The sequence below is a fragment of the Hyla sarda genome (assembly GCF_029499605.1).
Source record: "Hyla sarda isolate aHylSar1 chromosome 1 unlocalized genomic scaffold, aHylSar1.hap1 SUPER_1_unloc_16, whole genome shotgun sequence".
Taxonomy (NCBI): Eukaryota; Metazoa; Chordata; class Amphibia; order Anura; family Hylidae; genus Hyla; species Hyla sarda.
In genome coordinates, this window is record NW_026607577.1 from 427,662 (window position 1) to 444,760 (window position 17,099).

The window sequence follows — 17,099 nt, forward strand, 5'->3', positions numbered from 1 at the left end:
ACAGAAAACACAATGCGAGGAAATTCTTTGCAAAGTGGTGTACTTTCCTGTCCGCTCACTATACCACAACCCAAATTGAAGCCATAGTGTTACTTTTCCGTCACACTGAATGGTACTCCCTGGCGTCTCTTACTAATTCCCTTGGTCCTCTTCATCTTTCAGCTGGGCTGGAGTGAGCTTCCTGGGGTTTTACATGTGTCTGCAGGTCTTCTATCTTTTCCTTTTCTTTGTCTTTCGTGGCCCCCTCCCCTCTTCCCCCTTTTTGTGTGTTGTATTGTTATATTTTGTTCTGCTTGTCTGTTTGTTTGTGTGTCAGCTTATTGGTCTTGTGTTGTCGGTGCACATGGGTGGTTGTATGCTCTGTCCTATTTATTCCGGTATTTGATGCTAGTGGAGAGGTTAACATCAAAGTCATTTATTACCTTGCTATCATGACCTGTTTATTGTGTTTTACTTTCTTGACTGTGTGGGTACTGCACTACTCATGTCTGTTACACCTGTGCAATGTAGTTAAACTTTCTTTTATTGCTGTTCTTATAAAATTGAAAAAATCTAATAAACAGTTTGCAACAAAAAAAAAAGTATCTACAGCATCTTATGTTCAGAAGAGACGATCTTCAAGGGAGACGCGCGGATCCTGTCTGATGCCTTGAATTAAAGTCTCTATAATCATATTGAGAAGGGGGCGGGGACAACACTGACGCGTTACATTCCCTATATACAACGTCAGGGACAATATTACATTTATTATAAGTCCAGTGTGTGGAGATGAATATAAGAATAATAAATCATATAAGAAAGAAAACTTTTATTAACAATTGGTAACAAGTCTGGAGATGCAGTATATGATATATGTATAAATGTCAGATATCCTATGTACATGGATAATATATAGATGTGTTATCTGCATCATTTATAGATCTGAATTGGCTTCTCTCCTGTGTGAGTTCTTTGATGTTGAATAAGATGTGATTGCTGAGTAAAGCATTTTCTACATTCTGAACATGAAAATGGTTTCTCTCCTGTGTGAGTTCTTTGATGTACAACAAGGTCTGATTTCTGAGTAAAACATTTCCAACATTCTGAACATGGAAATGGCTTCTCTCCTGTGTGAGTTCTTTGATGTTTAACAAGATCTGATTTCTGAGCAAAACATTTCCCACATTCTGAGCATGAAAATTGCTTCTCTCGCATGTGAGTTCGTTGATGTACAACAAGACCTGATTTAAATGTAAAACATTTCCCACATTTTGAACATGAAAATGGCATTTCCCCTGTGTGAGTTCTTTGATGTACAACAAGATATGATTTCTGAGCAAAACATTTCCCACATTCTGAACATGAAAATGGCTTCTTCCCTGTGTGACTTCTTTGATGTACAACAAGGTCTAATTTCTGAGTAAAACATTTCCCACATTCTGAGCATGAAAAAGGCTTCTCCTCTGTGTGAGTTCTTTGATGTCTAATAAGACTTGGCTGATGAGTATAACATTTCCCACATTCTGAACATGAATATGGCTTCTCTCCTGTGTGAGTTTGTTGATGTACAATAAGACCTGATTTAAAAGTAAAACATTTCCCACATTCTGAACATGAAAATGGCTTTTCCCCTGTGTGAGTTCTTTGATGTCTAATAAGACTTGGCTGATGAGTATAACATTTCCCACATTCTGAACATGAATATGGCTTCTCTCCTGTGTGAGTTCTGTTATGTTGAATAAGTTGTGATTTGCTATTAAAACATTTCCCACATACTGAACATGAATATTGCTTCTCCCCTGCACAATCTCTTTGATGTCCAACACCCCTTCTGTGGATTTTATTTTGCTGAACATCCTGTGATGAGTGAGAAGACAGGACCTGTATATAAGGATGAGATGACAGATCTTGGCTGTGAAGGGCTGAGGGTGTATCTGGGATAATGGAATGTTCTTCATATGTATCTTGTGTGATATCATCATCTGCTTTATAATCTGAAGATATAAGATTCTCCTCTGATCTCCTGGTACAAGAATCTGCAGAGAATAACACAGATTTTATTATCAGTATTAACCCCTTAACAACCCAGGACATTTTTGCATTTCTAAGCAATAGTACTTTGTACCCTTCATTTTTAAATAAGATTTACTGCAAAACTGAAGAAAGATAGTTACTATAATAGCGGAGCAGCCATACAACAGTGGTGTCAAACTGTGGCCCTCCAGATGTTACAAAACATCAACTCCCAGCATGCCTCGACACCAAAAGGTCTCTCTGCCTCCCCCAGAGGATGCACACTGTCCCCAAAAGGCAAATCAATGCTTCCCTCTCATGGTATCCCTTAGTGCAGTGGTCTTCAAACTGCGGCCCTCCAGATGTTGCAAAACTTCAACTCCCAGCATGCCCGGGAGTTGAAGTTTTGGAACATCTGAAGGGCCATAGTTTGACACCACTGCCTTACAAGGAGCAGGGACACCCGTCTATGACAATCATGTGGACACAGCCTCAGGGAAAATCACTGCTATGGGGCCCGGTCAGGGACCAAATGACCGTGCCCCCCAATCCACTTGACCCCGCAGGTTATAATGGAGCAGTCATCCAAACCGCCCCCTTTATAATCCTCATGCCAGCCAGAGAATTCAGGCAAAGGATAGGGGATACGTTATAGTTCACGGGGGTCCGACCCTTGGGACTGCTTGAAGGGGGCGGACCGACACTGCATGGAGTGGCAGCTGACACTCCCCCTCCATGTATCCCATGGGGGGGGGGGGTATCGGCTGCGGCATCCTGTGGGGGTCGGAAAAGCTGCTTCCGGAAGAGTAATGGGGCCCCGTTCAGGAGATCGCGGGGAGTCCCAAGGGTCGGACCCCTGTGATCTATAACCTATCCCCTATCCTGTCTAGGCAGACAGTATCACATTTTTGTCTTTTGTCTATTAATGTGTATAGAAAGACTTATGTCCCAATAAAGTTAGTGAAATTTTCCTGGAACCAAGTTAAAAGGGGAACCTTTATTTTTAATGATTTTCGCTCTCGGCTCGCCAGCCGCACCTATACCTCTATTTGGACCCACACAGGTGACCCAAACCGGAACATTACCGTATTAGAGGGAAAGAATGAAGGGATTTAAAGGGGTACTCCACTGCTAGACATCTTATCTCTTATCCAAAGGATGGGGGATAAGATGTCTGATCGTGGGGTCCGGCTGCTGGGGCCCCCAGGATCTCCCACAGCACCCCCCGTTCTAAACAAAAGCCAGATTCCAGTGGTCGCGATGTTACGGCTACGCCCCCTTGTAATGTCGCACACACCCCATTCATGTGAGAGGGGGCATGGCCACAACTTCATGATCACTGCCTCTGAGCTTTCAGAATGCTGGAGCACCGGAGTACCCCTTTAACCCCTTAAAGACTCATGACGTACCGCTACGTCATGAGTCCGCTCCCGATCTATAACGCGGGGTCGCGGCCTCTAACAACAGCCGGGACCCGTGGCGCGCTATTAACCCTTAGACGCGGCGATCAACAAAACGAAAGTAAACCATTCCCGGCAGCTCAGTCGGGCTGATCGGGACAATCGACCGCCTCTCTGACTGATCCCTGCAATGATCAGCATAGGAGATCAGTGTGTGCAGTGTTATAGCTCCCTATGGGATAACAATGATCAGTATAAGAGATCAGTTTGTGCAGTGTTATAGCCCCCTATGGGATAACAATGATCAGTATAAGAGATCAGTGTGTGCAGTGTTATAGGCCCCTATGGGATAACAATGACCAGTATAGGAGATCAGTGTGTGCAGTGTTATAGTCTCCTATGGGATAACAATGATCAGTATAAGAGATCAGTGCGTGCAGTGTTATAGCTCCCTATGGGATAACAATGATCAATATAAGAGATCAGTGTGTGCAGTGTTATAGGTCCCTATGGAATAACAATGATCAGTATAAGAGATCAGTGTGTGCAGTGTTATAGGTCCCTATGGGATAACAATGATCAGTATAAGAGATCAGTGTGTGCAGTGTTATAGGTCCCTATGGGATAACAATGATCAGTATAAGAGATCAGTGTGTGCAGTGTTATAGGTCCCTATGGGAGCTATAACACTGCAAAAAAAAAGTGAAAAAAAAGTTTACAAAGGTCATTTAACCCCTTCCCTAATAAAATATAGAATCACCCCCCTTTTCCCATTAAAAAAAACAAACAGTGTAAATAACAATAAAAATAAACATATGTGGTATCGCCGCGTGCGAAAATGTCCGAACTATAAAAATATATTGTTAATTAAATTGCACGGTCAATGGTGTACGCGCAAAAAAATGCCAAAGTCCAAAATAGTGTATTTTTGGTCACTTTTTATATCATAAAAAAATTAATAAAAAGTGATCAAAAAGTCTGATCAATACAAAAATGGTACCGCTAAAAACTTCAGATCACTGCGCAAAAAATGAGCCCTCATACCGGCCCATACCCGGAAAAAAAAAAAGTTATAGGGGTTAGAAGATGAGAATTTTTAACATATTTATTTACCTGTATGTAGTTATGATTTTTTCCAAAGTACGACAAAATCCAACCTATATAAGTAGGGGATCAATTTAATCGTATGGACCTATAGAATAAAGAGAAGGTGTCATTTTTACCGAAAAATGCAGTGCGTAGAAACGGAAGCCCCCAAAAGTTACAAAATGAAATTTTTTCTTACATTTTGTCGCACAATGATTTTTTTTTCCGTTTCGCCGAGGATATTTTGGTAAAATGACTGATAGTTCATGAACTATTTCTCCCGTTACTATCTTCCGTCACAAAATAACGTCCGTTATCAATAACGGACTATAATGGATTAAAACGGATATGAGAAAAATCCCATAGACTATAATGGGATTTTCTAACGGCCGTATAAGATTTCGTTACTGCCGTTTTCAGCTGGTTTTCAGACAGAACTTCATACGGATGTTTAAAAACGGAGAATTTTGTAGTGCATAAGAAGCCTGACTCACCGAACCCCCTGGGGATCGATCGAACCCAGGTTAAGAACCACTGATCTACACTATCTCCTCCCCGAGCACAGCGCCCCCTACCTATTGAGGTGCAGCCCGTCCCCACCATAGAGCCTGGATCCACAGTTCTCTATAAACCTCCTTCTACAAGATGGCGGCGGCCGGGGAGACATGTGGACACTCGGGAGAGAACCAGAAGGAGAAGAAGAACCTGACATATTAGAGGTAAAGACATAACAGGAATAGGGCCACAAGGACAGGGCTTCTAGCTGGGGCCAACTGGGTGGAGATATAGGAAATGAGTAAAGATGGTGGAATCTTTGCAGATGATACTAAACTCTGTAAAGCAGTAAACACAATAGAGGACAGTGCACGGTTACAAATGGATCTGGATAGTTTGGGGGTTTGGGCTGAGAAGTGGCAGATGAGGTTCAACACTGATAAATGTAAGGTAATGCACATGGGGAGGAAAAATCCGGGCTGGGGTTATATATTAAATGGGAGCACACTTGGGACAACTGACGTGGAAAAGGACTTAGGAGTCTTAGTTAACAGTAAATTTAGCTGTAGTGACCAGTGTCAGGCAGCTGCTGCCAAGGCAAATAAAATCATGGGGTGCATCAATAGGGGCATAGATGCCCACGACAAGGAAATAATACTACCGCTGTACAAATCACTAGTCAGACCACACATAGAATACTGTGTACAGTACTGGTCAGACCACACATAGAATACTGTGTACAGTACTGGTCAGACCACACATAGAATACTGTGTACAGTACTGGTTAGACCACACATAGAATACTGTGTACAGTACTGGTCAGACCACACATAGAATACTGTGTACAGTACTGGTCAGACCACACATAGAATACTGTGCACAGTACTGGTCAGATCACACATAGAATACTGTGTACAGTACTGGTCAGACCACACATGGAATACTGTGTACAGTACTGGTCAGACCACACATAGAATACTGTGTACAGTACTGGTTAGACCACACATAGAATACTGTGTACAGTACTGGTCAGACCACACATAGAATACTGTGTACAGTACTGGTCAGACCACACATAGAATACTGTGCACAGTACTGGTCAGATCACACATAGAATACTGTGTACAGTACTGGTCAGACCACACATGGAATACTGTGTACAGTACTGGTCAGACCACACATAGAATACTGTGTACAGTACTGGTCAGACCACACATAGAATACTGTGTACAGTACTGGTCAGACCACACATAGAATACTGTGTACAGTACTGGTCAGACCACACATAGAATACTGTGTACAGTACTGGTCAGACCACACATAGAATACTGTGTACAGTACTGGTCAGACCACACATAGAATACTGTGTACAGTACTGGTCAGACCACGCATAGAATACTGTGTACAGTACTGGTCAGACCACGCATAGAATACTGTGTACAGTACTGGTCAGACCACGCATAGAATACTGTGTACAGTACTGGTCAGACCACACATAGAATACTGTGTACAGTACTGGTCAGATCACACATAGAATACTGTGTACAGTACTGGTCAGATCACACATAGAATACTGTGTACAGTACTGGTCAGACCACACATAGAATACTGTGTACAGTATTGGTCAGATCACACATAGAATACTGTGTACAGTACTGGCCAGACCACACATAGAATACTGTGTACAGTACTGGTCAGATCACACATAGAATACTGTGTACAGTACTGGTCAGACCACACATAGAATACTGTGTACAGTACTGGTCAGACCACACATAGAATACTGTGTACAGTACTAGTCAGACCACACATAGAATACTGTGTACAGTACTGGTCAGACCACACATAGAATACTGTGTACAGTACTGGTCAGACCACACATAGAATACTGTGTACAGTACTGGTCAGTCCACACATAGAATACTGTGTACAGTACTGGTCAGACCACACATAGAATACTGTGTACAGTACAGGTCAGACCACACATAGAATACTGTGTACAGTACTGGTCAGATCACACATAGAATACTGTGTACAGTACTGGTCAGACCACACATACAATACTGTGTACAGTACTAGTCAGACCACACATAGAATACTGTGTACAGTACTGGCCAGACCACAAATAGAATACTGTGTACAGTACTGGTCAGACCACACATAGAATACTGTGTACAGTACTGGTCAGACCACACATAGAATACTGTGTACAGTACTGGTCAGACCACACATAGAATACTGTGTACAGTACTAGTCAGACCACACATAGAATACTGTGTACAGTACTGGTCAGACCACACATAGAATACTGTGTACAGTACTGGTCAGACCACACATAGAATACTGTGTACAGTACTGGTCAGACCACGCATAGAATACTGTGTACAGTACTGGGCACCAGTGTACAAGAAAGATATAGTGGAGCTGGAGAGGGTTCAAAGACGGGCAACCAGGGTAATACGGGGAATGGGAGGACTACAGTACCCAGAAAGATTATCAGAATTAGGGTTATTTAGTTTAGAAAAAAGAAGGCTTAGGGGAGACCTAATAACTATGTATAAATATATCAGGGGACAGTACAGAGATCTCTCCATGATCTATTTATACCCAGGACTGTATATATAACAAGGAGGTGACCTAATAACTATGTATAAATATATCAGGACAGTACAGAGATCTCTCCATGATCTATTTATACCCAGGACTGTATATGTAACAAGGAGGTGACCTAATAATATATATAATATATCAGGACAGTACAGAGATCTCTCCATGATCTATTTATACCCAGGACTGTATATATAACAAGGAGGTGACCTAATAATATATATAATATACCAGGACAGTACAGAGATCTCTCCATGATCTATTTATACCCAGGACTGTATATATAACAAGGAGGTGACCTAATAATATATATAATATACCAGGACAGTACAGAGATCTCTCCATGATCTATTTATACCCATGACTGTATATATAACAAGGAGGTGACCTAATAACTATGTATAAATATATCAGGACAGTACAGAGATCTCTCCATGATCTATTTATACCCAGGACTGTATATATAACAAGGAGGTGACCTAATAATATATATAATATATCAGGACAGTACAGAGATCTCTCCATGATCTATTTATACCCAGGACTGTATATATAAGAAGGAGGTGACCTAATAATATATATAATATACCAGGACAGTACAGAGATCTCTCCATGATCTATTTATACCCAGGACTGTATCTATAACAAGGAGGTGACCTAATAATATATATAATATACCAGGACAGTGCAGAGATCTCTCCATGATCTATTTATACCCAGGACTGTATATATAACAAGGAGGTGACCTAATAATATATATAATATATCAGGACAGTACAGAGATCTCTCCATGATCTATTTATACCCAGGACTGTATATATAACACGGAGGTGACCTAATAATATATATAATATATCAGGACAGTACAGAGATCTCTCCATGATCTATTTATACCCAGGACTATATATATAACAAGGAGGTGACCTAATAATATATATAATATATCAGGACAGTACAGAGATCTCTCCATGATCTATTTATACCCAGGACTGTATATATAACAAGGGGGCATCCTCTACGTCTAGAGGAAAGAAGGTTTCTACACCAGCACAGACGGGGGTTCTTTACTGTAAGAGCAGTGAGACTGTGGAATTCTCTGCCTGAGGAGATGGTCATGGTCAACTCTGTAAAAGAATTCAAAAGGGATCTGGATGTATTTTTGGAGAATAATAACATTAAAGATTATGTATATTAGATTTATAGGGACAGAACGTTGATCCAGGGATTTATTCTGATATTTGGAGTCGGGAAGGAATTTTTACCTCTAGTCTGAGGGTTTTTTGCCTCCTCTGGATCAACTCAGAAGGGACTCATTAGGGATATAGGTTGAACTAGATGGACTCTGGTCTTTTTTCAACCTTATGAACTATGTTACTATACCGCACCCCCAGAAGTTACATAGTTAGTACGGTCGAAAAAAGACATATGTCCATCAAGTTCAACCAGGGAATTAAGGGGTAGGGGTGTGGCGCGATATTGGGGAAGGGATGGGATTTTATATTTCTTCATAAGCAGTAATGTTATTTTGTTCCAGGAATGTATCTAATCCTGTTTTAAAGCTGTTAATTGTTCCTGCTGTGACCAGTTCCTGAGGTAGACCGTTCCATAAATTCACAGTCCTGAGGGTAAAGAAGGCGTGTCGCCCCTTTAGACTAAACCTTTTCTTCTCCAGACGGAGGGAGTGCCCCCTCGTCCTTTGGGGGGGTTTAACCTGGAACAGTTTTTCTCCATATTTTTTGTATGGGCCATTTATATACTTATATACGTTTATCATATCCCCCCTTAAACGTCTCTTCTCAAGACTAAACAATTGTAACTCCTTTAATCGCTCCTCATAGCTAAGATGTTCCATGCCCCATATTAGTTTAGTCGCGCGTCTCTGCACCCTTTCCAGCTCCGCAGTGTCCCTTTTATGGACAGGTGCCCAAAACTGAATAGCATATTCCAGGTGAGGCCGTACCAATGCTTTATAAAGGGGGAGTATTATGTCCCTGTCCCTCGAGTCCATACCTCTTTTTATACATGACAATATCCTGCCGGCTTTGGAAGCAGCAGCCTGACATTGTGCTATTCTGTAGTCTGTGATCTACAAGTCACCCAGATCCTTCTCTACCAGTGACTCTGCCAGTTTAATCCCCCCTAAGACATATGACGCATGCAGGTTATTAGTATACACAGCCCCCCTCTATATACACAGCCCCCCCTCTATATACACAGCCCCCCTCTATATAAACAGCCCCCCTAAGACATACGACGCATGCAGGTTATTAGTATACACAGCCCCCCTCTATATACACAGCCCCCCTCTATATACACAGCCCCCCCTCTATATCCACAGCCCCCCTCTATATACACAGCCCCCCTCTATATACACAGCCCCCCTCTATATACACAGCCCCCCCTCTATATACACAGCCCCCCTCTATATACACAGCCCCCCTCTATATACACAGCCCCCCCTCTATATACACAGCCCCCCCTAAGACATACGATGCATGCAGGTTATTAGTATACACAGCCCCCCCCCTCTATATACACAGCCCCCCCCTCTATATACACAGCCCCCCTCTATATACACAGCCCCCCTTAGACATATGACGCATGCAGGTTATTAGTATACACAGCCCCCCTCTATATACACAGCCCCCCCCTCTATATACACAGCCCCCCCTCTATATACACAGCCCCCCCTCTATATACACAGCCCCCCCTCTATATACACAGCCCCCCCTCTATATACACAGCCCCCCCCTCTATATACACAGCCCCCCCTCTATATACACAGCCCCCCTAAGACATACAATGCTGCAGGTTATTAGTACCCAGATGCATAACTTTACATTTATCCACATTGAACCTCATTTGCCAAGTGGAGGCCCAGACACTTAGTCTATCCAAGTCATCTTGTAACCTATACACATCCTCTATAGACTGTACCCCCCCTCTATATACACAGCCCCCCTCTATATACACAGCCCCTCCACTATATACACAGCCCCCCTCTATATACACAGCCATTCCTCTATATACACAGCCCCCCTCTATATACACAGCCCCCCTATATACACAGACCCCCCTCTATATACACAGCCCCCCTCTATATACACAGCCCCCCCACTATATACACATCCTCTATAGACTGTACCGTGCTACAAAGCTCGGTGTCATCTGCAAAGATAGAAACAGAGCTGTTATATCATCCTCTATATATACACAGCCCCCCTCTATATACACAGCCCCCCCTCTATATACACAGCCCCCCCCTCTATATACACAGCCCCCCCCTCTATATACACAGCCCCCCTCTATATACACAGCCCCCCTCTATATACACAGCCCCCCTCTATATACACAGCCATTCCTCTATATACAGAGCCCCCCCCTCTATATACACAGCCCCCCCTCTATATACACAGCCCCCCCTCTATATACACAGCCCCCCCTCTATATACACAGCCCCCCTCTATATACACAGCCCCCCCACTATATACACATCCTCTATATACACAGCCCCCCTCTATATACACAGCCCCCCCACTATATACACATCCTCTATATACACAGCCCCCCTCTATATACACAGCCCCCCTCTATATACACAGCCCCCCCCCTCTATATACACAGCCCCCCCCTCTATATACACAGCCCCCCCACTATATACACAGCCCCCCCTCTATATAAACAGCCCCCCTCTATATACACAGCCCCCCTCTATATACACAGCCCCCCCCTCTATATACACAGCCCCCCTCTCTATATACACAGCCCCCCCTCTATATACACAGCCCCCCTCTATATACACAGCCCCCCCACTATATACACAGCCCCCCCTCTATATAAACAGCCCCCCTCTATATACACAGCCCCCCTCTATATACACAGCCCCCCTCTATATACACAGCCCCCCCCTCTATATACACAGCCCCCCTCTCTATATACACAGCCCCCCCTCTATATACACAGCCCCCCTCTATATACACAGCCCCCCTCTATATACACAGCCCCCCCACTATATACACATCCTCTATAGACTGTACCGTGCTACAAAGCTTGGTGTCATCTGCAAAATATATACCGCACCCCCAGAAGTGACCCCATTATATATACTGCACCCCAGAAGTGACCCCATTATATATACTGCACCCCCAGAAGTGACCCCATTATATATACTGCACCCCAGAAGAGACCCCATTATATATACTGCACCCCCAGAAGTGACCCCATTATATATACTGCACCCCCAGAAGTGACCCCATTATATATACTGCACCCCCAGAAGTGACCCCATTATATATACCGCACCCCCAGAAGTGACCCCATTATATATACAGAACCCCACAAGTGTATTGTCTGGACCAGGGAGCGCTCTGATTGGTCCTTGGTCTTCTAGCAGTGACGCGCGGCTGTCTGTGACAGTTATAGTTCCTGATGGATATATCCGCCATGTTGTGGGAATAATCATCCGCTCATGGTGAATATATCCATCACTGGGTGTTTGGGTGATCGTCCCCATTCATACAGCATTTCTGCAGTATCGGTGTCCGCTGTCATGTCAGAAAAGGGATCCAATGTATACTGGACCCGTCTCATTCAGAAATGACTGGAGCTGCTACAGTATATGTCAGAATCATTATTATTGACGTGATGGTGACGGATACCTGTAACATAACGCTGAAACGCAGTATGAACGGGACGCAGTGTAGGGTCACATAGAACGCAGAGTATTTCACACCGCAGATGCCCCCGGCAGTCACAAGGGCGAGATCACTGCTGCGGCTGGGTAGCTCAGTGTGTCTGCTCATGACTGCCGGTGCATTGCCGTGGAATGAGATTTGCCATAGAATGAGATGGTCCGCCTCCATCACATCCTATTGGCTCTCTCTTGTCACGTGACATATTTAAACTTCACGCATCGATGCGCACAGTAGTCTCAGTTTGGCTATCACAGGGAGAGGATCTTCTCACCCTGTGATAGCTGATGCTGCACGGAGCTAACATGGGCTCTGTGGCCCGACAGAAGTTCACACATGTACGCAGCTCATACGGCTGCCTCATATACACATACTCTATTATTACATGTACTGTTGATCCACAGCGCTATCGGGATCCCTATGCCCGATGGCGCTGTCATCAGTGTGCGTCCCCGCGAGCACCCCACGCCCGCAGCTCTACTCCCCGTCCCCCGCAGATGTACTCCCCGTCCTCCGTCCCCCGCAGCTCTACTCCCCGTCCCCTGTGAACGCTCAGGGAGCGATCCACAGCGCTATGGGGATTCCTACGCCCGATGGTGCTGTCATCAGTGTGCGTCCCCGCGAGCGCCCCACGCCCGCAGCTCTACTCCCCGTCCCGTTAACGCTCAGGAAGCGGGGAACAGAAAGTAGAGCATCGGGCGCAGATAAAGTAGTACTGCGCATGCGCAGCACTACGCGAATAACTTTTCCTGCGCCCGATGCTCTACTTTCTGTTCCCCGCTTCCTGAGCGTTAACGGGACGGGGAGTAGAGCTGCGGGCGTGGGGCGCTCGCGGGGACGCACACGGATGACAGCGCCATCGGGCATCGGGATCCCGATAGCGCTGTGGATCACCAGTAAATGAGGCAGCCGTATGAGCTGCGTAAATATGTGAACTTCTGTCGGGCCACAGAGCCCATGTGAGCTCCGTGCAGCTTCAGCTATCACAGGGTGAGGAGATCCTCTCCCTGTGATAGCCAAACTGAGACTACTGTTCGCATCGATGCGTGAAGTTTAAATATGTCACGTGACAAGAGAGAGCCAATAGGATGTGATGGAGGCGGACCATCTCATTCTATGGCACATCTCATTCCACGGCAATGCACCGGCGGGAAATCCACCGCTATGAGTGGACACACAAAGATACCCAGCCGCAGCAGGGAGCTCACTATTGTGACTGCCGGGCATCCGCAGCATGTAATATGGGATGTGCGCTGTGTAATCCTACACATTATGCATTTTTATTTTTCATTATATTTATTTAATAATTTTTTTTTCTTTTTATACTTTTTTTAAACTATTTTTACACTTTTATTTATTTATATATTTTTTTTTACACTTTTGTAAATGCTTTGGAATACTTAGCATTGCAGTTATATGCTGCCTGTCAGTTTTACACTAGCAGGCAGCATATCAGGACGTGCCTCTGGCAATAAACGGGGCAGACCTGGGGGTCCTTGTAAGTCCAGGTAACAAGCAGCACCCTGCGATCGTTGCGCGGTGCTGCAGGAGAGAGACATAGGGAGCCTCCTCCATCTGTCCAACTCCTTACAGTTTGTCGTCGCTTCCGACCGTGGCTGTAAGGGTTAAACTGCCTGGACAGAAGATTACTTTGGTCCCGGCAGTGCGGCAGGCCCCTGCCTGCCAGGGGTTACACACAGCCCCCCATGATCGTTGTACGGTGCTGCAGGGAAGACAGAGGGAGCTCCCTCTGTCAAAACACTTATAGCCCACAGTCACTTCCGACCGCGGCTGTAAGGGTTAAACTGCTGGGACTGAAGTTTACTTTGGTCCCGGCAGTGCGGCAGGGTCCCGGCTGTGTGTTACAGCCGAGTCCCTGCCGCGATCTCGTGGGTGCACTGGGCAGTACCCATGAGAACCATGGACATGTATACTCCTCCAGGTGCAGGAACGTGCATCCTCCTGGACATGTATACTCGTCCATGGTCGTTATCGTGTTAAAGGAAAACTCTAGTACATGAGTACTTATCCCCTAGTCACAGAATCCTGGGGGGATAAATGTCTGATAGTGAGGGGTCCGACCACTGAGACCCCCGCGATCTCCTGCCTGGCATCCCGTTTGTATATCTCCGGCTCTCCCATAGAGATTTATAGAGAGGCATGTCGGGCACCTCTTCATGCAGTGGTTGACAGTAATCCCTGCACGGAGCGGAGGTCACTTGTGCCCAGAGGAGCTGGGAGGCCCCCAGTCTGAGATATGTTTGGGGGGAGGGGGGTGGTATTCCAAAATTTGCCCTGTAGTCGCAGAGATTCTAGTTACACCACTACTTCCCCCAAAACATTATTGTAGACGGTGACTGAATAGAATCTGTGACCCTTCTCTGTATTTAGTGATCACTACTTACCTGGGTGGTTACCTGTAGAAATGTCCTCCTTAAACTGCTCATCACCGCTCACATCTGTCTCTTCTGCTTTTACTATTATGTCTGGAGCATTAATGTAGATCAGATCTTTCCCTGTAGGAATGTCCTCCTTATACTGTGCATTACTGCTCACATCTGTCACTTCTTCTTCCTTTATGTCTGTAGCATTATTATAGATCAGATATTTCCCTGTAGAAATGTCCTCCATATACTGCTCATCACTACTCACATCTGTCTCTTCTTCTTCCTTTATGTCTGTAGCATTAATATAGATAAGAACTTTCTCTGTAGAAATGCCCCCCTTATAATGCTCATCACTGCTCACATCTGTCTCTTCATCCTTTATGTCTATAGCATTATTATAGATCAGATCTTTCCCTTTAGGAATGTCCTCCTTATACTGCTCATCACCGCTCACATCTGTCTCTTCTTCTTCCTTTATGTCTGTAGCATTATTATAGATCAGATATTTCCGTGTAGAAATGTCCTCCTTATACTGTTCATCACTGCTTACATCTGTCTCTTGTTCTTCTTCCTTTATGTTTGTAGCATTAATATAGATCAGATCTTTCCCTGTAGTAATGACCTCCATATTCTGCTCATCAAGAGGACGGGGACACCTCTCTGGTGCTGTTCTCTTACTGGATCTGACTGTAGGGAACACATACAGAGACTGAATTCATTCTTTACATACAAATAATGAGAGGACGTGTGTATATAGTCATGTCTATTACCTGGTGATGTGAGGGGCTGCTGATCCTCCATCATGACCTGATCCTTGTACTGATCCTTGTGTCCTTCTACATACTCCCACTCCTCCATGGAGAAATACACCGCCACGTCCTGACACCTTATAGGAACATGTATTGTGAATAAACATTTAATTCTATACAATTCCAGGATGTTATATGGAGACATTTGAGGGGATATTCCTGCACATGATTTATCTTCTTGCTCTCGGATGATGAGGTGAATACTTGTCGGGGCAGATCCTCTATATTATGGTCACATGTCCCGAACTGACCGCAAGTCTGATGATCCAGCTGTCAGTTCAGGTCATTATACCCAAAGCGCCCGTCCCATGGAGTGTAAGGAGTTAAGTGATATTTCATAGTATCACTGCTCCCCTCCCCCGGGACTATATAGATGGCTGCTTACTGTCTGGCCCCTAAGGATAGAATTGGCAGTGCTGTGCGCCACTTAACCCTAAATAGACTGGTTGTTCTTATCCCAGTGAGTAGAAGGGACAATAAGCAGCTATCTGTATAGTGTGTGGCCCCAAAAAAGTTAAGTGGCAATGCATCACCACCATTTAACTCCTTCATGGCTGACTGGGCAGGAGGTATATAATGTATAGCCATGGGCCCAGCTCCGGAGCAGGAGACGCTTCAAATCTGACATACCTTCTGCTCTTGTGCAGGAAACTAGGGATCGACCGATATCGTTTTTTTAGGGCCGATACCGATAATCGGTGGAGGTTAGGGCCGATAGCCGATAACTTATACCGATATTCCGGTATAAGTTATCGGCTATTTAACCCCCTGCGACACCGCTGCAGATCATTGATTTAAAGCGGGCGCTTTAAATCAATGATCTGCAGTGGCTTTTGCGGGGCCATAGGCCACCGCCGCCACCACCACCCGCTTCTCTCCCCCTACCTGTCAGGATGGTCCGGGCCATCCATCCATCGTTCCTGTAGTGTCCGGGGGCGTTCCGGGTGAAGAGTGAACCGGTCCGGGCTGTCCTTCTTCTCCGGGGGTCATCTTCTCCACTCCGGGCAGGCTCTGGCCTAGTACGCTGCATAGACGCCGCTGCACAGCGACGCACCTGACGTCACGGCGTAGCGCCGTCTATGCAGCGTACTAGGCCGGAGCCTGCCCGGAGTGGAGAAGATGACCGCCGGAGAAGAAGGACAGCCCGGACCGGTTCACTCTTCACCTGGAACGCCCCCGGACACTACAGGAACGATGGATGGCCCGGACCACCCCCATTATGGGCAAGTTTAATTTTTTTATTGACTCGGAGGGTGGGGGAGGGGCCCGACCGATATAGCGGTATGGGCAAAAATCCATACCGGTATACCGCCCAGCATCACGGTGGGGGGTGCGACGCGGTGCGGTGGTTCGGGGGGGGTGGCGGTCGCGGTGCGGTGGGGGCGGCGCGGGGGCCGGGGCATTATCGGCTTATCGGCAAGATAATTGCCGATACCGATAATGCCCAAAATCGTGATTATCGGCCGATAATATCGTCCATACCGATAATCGGTCGATCCCTACAGGAAACCTTTTTCAGAGCAGGGACTCCTGTCATTAAAGTGATAAGATTTGGAGGGGAGGGAGGCCGCTGCCAGTCTATGAAGCACAGTCAGGAGTTCAGCACGATTCATAGTCCCTAGGTCCTACCTG

The 17,099-nt window shown here is 45.4% G+C and overlaps 1 protein-coding gene across 1 annotated transcript; it reads right to left on the reverse strand.

The window, feature by feature from the left end:
- Positions 1-927: 927 nt before the first annotated feature.
- On the reverse strand, positions 928-15,550 carry LOC130298010 (zinc finger protein 436-like; the record flags this gene model as incomplete). Its single annotated transcript, XM_056550890.1, has 3 exons — positions 15,429-15,550; positions 14,677-15,345; positions 928-2,015 (listed from the first exon to the last, which is right to left on the reverse strand). Coding segments are annotated over exons 1-3 (1,845 nt in total), but the record flags the coding sequence as incomplete, so codon positions are not given.
- Positions 15,551-17,099: the final 1,549 nt, after the last annotated feature.